At 45.3% G+C, this 6180-nt stretch overlaps 1 protein-coding gene across 1 annotated transcript; it reads right to left on the reverse strand.

Moving 5' to 3' along the window:
• Nucleotides 1-2676: 2676 nt before the first annotated feature.
• T265_11974 (hypothetical protein) lies at nt 2677-5738 on the reverse strand (the record flags this gene model as incomplete). Its single annotated transcript, XM_009178835.1, has 4 exons — nt 2677-2831; nt 3523-3718; nt 3992-4164; nt 5510-5738. 4 exons carry the CDS (start codon nt 5736-5738, stop codon nt 2677-2679), a joined length of 753 nt encoding a protein of 250 aa, XP_009177099.1.
• Between the last annotated feature and the right edge of the window lie 442 nt (nt 5739-6180).

Raw genomic sequence — 6180 nt, forward strand, 5'->3', positions numbered from 1 at the left:
GAGTGCGAATTTACTGACCGAAAGTTCCGTGGTTCAAACCCGACCTATACATCTCGACTCCTCTAGTTTAGGCTTGGGCAACCTCGAAGTACTTCAGCCCTTTTCCTTCCTTCGGGTGGCATGGCAGCTAGGCCCCGGAAGAATGTTCCGGCTGAACGATTTTTACATCTCCGAAAGCCTAAACACGCTTTACAAATTCGTATAGTCCTTTCCTGAACAGTACTGTTATCTCGGGAGACAACTAATAACCTGATTACAGTTTACCATTAAACGGCGTGTGGAAGTAGTTGCTGGGACCATAAACAGGCGTCAGTTTGTTGAAGGGTAGCAAGTGTACGCAACATCTCCAAAGCCGACTCAGTCTATGGGGAATATCGGTTATCATAAAGCACCGAAGTTACTTCTTACACTTCCTGCGGTTCCAATTTTTTCGCAAGTTAGTTCGTATTTAAACAACATGCAACCCAAAGGAAGCACAAACAAGTTGTCCTAGATGGAATTGACCGAACAGTCAGAGGTGAACTTAAATCGCTCAACTACCTCAAGTATCGTAAGTGGACACCGAAGGTATGCCACAGCAGAATGATATGACTTTGGTCGAGTGGAGACAAAACCGGAACACAAGTTCTCTCAAAAAGATGAAGATGCCTCGGTGACGATACGGTTTTCAAGTTGGGCATCCCAAAAGGGAAAAATCAAATCACCTTTCTAAATAAACAGTTGTCATAAAAAAGCAACACAGTCTATAAAATAGTGATAAGTTTAGTTAAGAAGCGTGACTGGTGTTTATTCTCGCAAAGTTGTTTGGGGATCTACGAATAGGCGCAAAACGGGACCTTGCATTGAGCCAAAATATATGGTTTTCGCTCAACGTTTACAGTAAGAGAAGGGTCAACAATCCATACTAGTAACTTCATTCGTGTTTAAAACAATCAGATATAAGGATATTTCGAAAGCAGATTAACCACTGAAAAATTCTGACCTTAATCAGATACCGGGTGATATCCCGTCCAGCGACATCCAATCTTTTGGTCAGGCATGGTATGGAGAAACCACCGTAAACAGGACAAACATGCGTTACACCGTCTCCAGAATCGACAACCACACCAGTCATCAGTCCTGTGTATAGAAAACGGACGGGAAAGAAAACTGGCAGAGGCTTTTTGACGTTGGAAAAGAACTGAGTGTATCACCTGTTGAAAAACGAAACCAGTGAGTTCACATACCGAAGGGCAATGATGATCAGGCTATTTGTGATAACCCTCAAAGTGAAATTCGGTTGCTAAAGGTGAACACTATTTATAAGCCAAAGGAAATAATGAAGGCACAAAACAACAGTAACTTAAAACCTAAATAACGTGTCAGATCTCCATCGGAATTCTCTTCAAGAAAATGTTATGTGAAGTACGACGTTGTCTTCAGAAAGAGGTAAACATGACCTTTCAGAAAGGTTAGACAGCATGTGGAAGTAGGCCCAGGCTAACCTACCACCGTCACACCACGGAGCGAGAGTGCTCAAGTGGTTAAAGCGCAAATTTACTGACTGGAAGGTCCGTGGCTCTAACCAGACATCTGCCTCTCGACTTCCCCTCTCTAGGTTTGGGCAACCTGGCAGTACCCCAGTCCTCGTGCTTCCTTCGGGTGGCATGACAGCTAGGCACCGAAAGGGTGTTCATCCTCATCATCATTGTCAGCTGAATGATTATCACTCTCGCTATAATTGCAGGGTTTCTTCAACTACTGCCGGTCGGCGTGGATGAAAGTCATAAACGGAACAGAAGGCACCATGCACTGAACTGAAACAGTCATTAATAATGAAATGCAAGCGCTGGTGCAACAGAATGTAAATTCTCAAAAGAGGATTCCAATTTGCAGTACAACATCCGCCACGAAGAGACTGGACCTTACCGTTGTGTGACGGTTTGTGTACATCCGCGGCCCACTGAGCTGTACTGACAGTGTCATCTCGACACTAAGCCTCTCCTACCAGGATGACGAATGGCTGGAAGTCTATCCAAATAGTCTTCTGGTCCTCCAGGTTGGGAGTTAGAACATGTGTGACCTATAAAAATGATAATGTGCTTACATTATCCGCTAGGCTTTTAAGCCAAAGGCACTGGTCGAGAGCCCTAATCGTTTTCTCGTATAGATCTGGATGTCCTGAGAGTATCCCAGCCCATGTACAAACATGATTCTTACAACCAACAGTACTATCGTGTCCCCAACGACCGTCAAAGCCAGGTCGCCATTATTGGTACATACAGCAGGGCGGATAAGCGAACACATGCTACTGCTGACGCGGCCCATCTTACACTTTCACGTATTCCCCATTCTACCATACCCCACCTCTACTGGAACACTGCGCACGTGGGGTCGAGATGGCTCAAGTGGTTGGAGTGCGAATTTACCGACCGGAAGGTCCGTGGTTCGAACCCGACCTCTGACTCTCGACCTCTCTTGTCTAGGCTTGGGCAATCTGGCAGTATCCCAGCCCTCCTGCTTCCTTCAGGTAGCATGGCAGCTAGGCACCGGAAGTGTGTCACAGCTGAGTGATTTTTTGCTTCGCACGTCCCAATACTAGGATTGACTGCTTTGCTAGCTGTGCATTGCACCCAACTTCAGCTTCTGTACACACGACCTAAACACTTCGAAGACTATTTCCAAACCCAACTGCCCTTAGTATTCGCAAACTGAAGCAAGGAGGACAACTAGTGGCATTTTGTTAGTACGCTCTATTCCATTTGCACTGATTGAACTGAGTGTTCTGTCGCTCTCTTCCAGCTTCCAGCTGCACACATCTGGTAACGCGGAGGTTGCCGCAGCTGGATATGCTTGGGTGAGTGGGGTCGAGTCATTGAATAGAAGTGCCTCTAACTGAATGGATACCCGTTGATGGTCGCCTCTGCGTGGTTTATTCGGCAACGTCTTTGAGAGAGTTTTGAAAAGGCGAGGTCCATCGCAACCTGTTGCGTCTGCTTACGCTACAACTGACTAGTTTTGAATCTGCCAAAGACAGTTTCTATGACGACCTGGATGCTCTTTTACAACAGGCTAAAAGCTCAGACATCGCTGTGGTTGCTGCTGGCATGAACGCCCAGGTAGGTAAGATTAGCACTGACCTATTCGGTGGTCATCTTAGCACACACCTATCAAAACCTGTTCCTCGAACGCCTGCTGGTTGGTCCGATGTCAGATAGTAACGGCCACTGGAAACAAATATCCAATGCGCTACCAAGTCTGTCTGAAGTAGAACCCAGCAAAACTCATCCAAACACTAAATCTCAGATGAGACCGTGACATGCAGGCAAGAAACGAGCCAATTACAATTCAGGGAGAGACGCTCAAGTTTTGGAGCGTTTTACGCATCTTGGAAGTTGTATTAACTCTGATTGTAGTGTGGCTGATGAGGACAATGCATGAATCTGCAAGGCCCAGGTTGTGTTTGTTAATTTGAAACACATTTGACGTCAAGGCGCTATATCCCTGAATCTCAAGGAATGTGTATCAGGCTACGGTACGGACTGTTTTGTTGTATGGCTGCGAAACTTGGCCTATCCCAACAGTGGAACTGAGACGTCTTCAGGTATTCGAGAATCTCTGTGTCGTGGCCATAGCTCGCGTGGGTTGGCGCCGGCGAATTCATGATGAGATTATTAGAAAGCGAGTTTTCGGTTGTGCAACGAGCACCTTCACTGAAGAGCGTGACCAGCACCAGAAGCTGCGTTGGTTAAATCATGCATTGCGTATGCCGAACTATCATTTGTTGAAGAGAGTGCTGTTTCCCATGCCCGACTCAGAAAGATATAACTAGAGGTAGCCAGCCTTTGAGCTGGCAGAGGTGTATGGAAGAGATTACGAAACGTTTGGGTGTTGTCGGTGTTAACCGCCTTTTAGGGTGGGGACCGCGTGACCCCAAATGCGCTTGGTTGAAGACGCTGCAAGACATGACTGTCAATCGATGTCAATGGTGTTCGTGTTGTCAGCTCCTAACTGGATTGTCTGAATGTGTCTGTAGGTGTGAGCACCTCAGAATAATTGTAGTCCTTACGATGTCCATCTTTATCCTAATCTTCACCATAAGGCCTTCAGATAAATCATGGTTGTGCGGCAGCGAAATATCCGTGTTGAACAGCGATGTCATGTTATTCATGGTGACGATGATGACTCCGTATTATGGCGGACGTAATAACAGGCACGAAAGTTTTGTTACCGGTGGTAAAAATGATTATGATGAACTGTTATTTAGATACGATAACCGTGATGAACATCCATCGAAGGAAAATGTGGCGTAAAAAGTAACTTGCATTAGTACGCTCCCAAGTCAGTGATTAAGACATGATTAAGACTGCTGAGGTAGCAGTGGAAAAATAGCTAGTTGGAAATGTTGAATATGTTGCCCGGGAGGCCAGGATTTTTTATCGAAACGCGTAAGTTTCCAAATCAGGAAAACTTAGTTTGGTCATCACAGAGTAACTACAAAGATAAACTTACGCAACAGAAGATGAAAGTATCATTGATCGCCTGCAACGACGCATCTTTGGGACCATAAGTACTGGCTCAATACGAAGCCTTTATGGTAAACTTTGAAACGTCGAATAGCTTGCGTCATAGAAGTAGCAACGGGAGATTAACTGAACCACAAAACTGAAAGGCGATCCGACATCCAAAAAACACATTTCCCACTAATTAACTACTGTAAAAACTGGCGTTGTCAACAGAACTGAACAAGGTTGACACATCAGGTGTGCAGAGTTCAATCATGTTTCGCTTCTAACCACCCGAAAATGAAACTCGAAATGAGTTAAGAGTAGGTAACTTGGAGGAATGACGGAAAGGGGCGGAAGTTCGTCCTCAAAAAATTCACGCTTCGGGTTAGTACCATCAGACAACAGATACGATTAGATAACAGAATTTCTCATTTAAAAAATCACGTTCATATAGAGCGTCCGATAAGGACTTAGGCTGAGTGCCATTGGATGACCTCTGATGAACCTGTCCTAAACCGAAATCCGATCACATTGAGCATGTTTCAATGTGTCAGACAATCACTGGAGCATCAAAGCTACAGCTTTCGCCGCGGTTGGAAACACCACGGTTGAGATATCACATCCTAACATTTGTATGCCGGTAATGACAGCAGGCCAATCTGTTTGAATCGATGAATTCCAGGTAAAAATGGAGGGATTTGTAGCCGAATGGGACATAAAATGCTACTTGGTGTGCTGAACAGGTGATCTGACATTGCGGACACCGATGTCAACCGGCCTTGAAGAGCGGATGGAATGTTCGTTTGGGCTTTGCTCCCAGGCACTAATTTGGTTGGATGAGATGATTCACGATTGATAACAAAGTGTATCATGGACCATCGCACTGTCTTCATAGGCTAAGCGTTAATTAGGCGCCAACCGGGTGAAGTTGTGAAGCTGAATCAAGCGCAGCTAGAGTCTGCGATTCAACCGGTCAAGAATCTCAGTCATCGTGAATGTTAGGGACAAAGTTTATTGCTCACCTTGTGCATATAATGCGAGAGTCGCTTGGATGGCTATGTAGACAGCGTTAAACCCGTATTTTTCGAACATAACTTCAACCATCTTCTCCCTGTTCTTTAGAGGGTTCAGCGGTGGTTCCGTCAGTAGGATCTTCGAATGTTTGGGATCGACATTCATCTTCTTTGGGCCAAAAATGTAGTCGTAGAGGAGTATCATATCATCCCAGTTACGGACAATCCAATTCTCCATGGGGTATGAAATTTCCAGAAGCTAACGACGTTCACTCGCCTCATCCCCAATCATGATATCCCGCATTTCAACATTCCCGATATTCGAAGTAGCCCGAAGCATAGGGCGGCCAGTCATCGAAGGGAATATATGTTCAGGGAAGTTTGACCCAGCATACCCACATTTGACGAACTGAAAACCGAAATTTTCTTGTATTTATATTTTGACACTCTTACCCCAGTCCACATTATGATCTTATCACCAGATCCGTCTGTGGCCATGAGCGATCGATAAAGGCAACCGAGGCTCGGCTGAGAGACAGGTTAATTGTTAGGATTTGATTGGTCAAGCTCGGAAGGTATTTCGCGGACGACCTCGAAGTTCAGTCCTTCTAATTAGTTTCACTGAGTAAGTCGGTTAGCGATAGATAATAATGGGTATTCTGTTATAAGTGCATTCCCCT

This window comes from Opisthorchis viverrini (assembly GCF_000715545.1).
Source record: "Opisthorchis viverrini unplaced genomic scaffold opera_v5_679, whole genome shotgun sequence".
Taxonomy (NCBI): Eukaryota; Metazoa; Platyhelminthes; class Trematoda; order Opisthorchiida; family Opisthorchiidae; genus Opisthorchis; species Opisthorchis viverrini.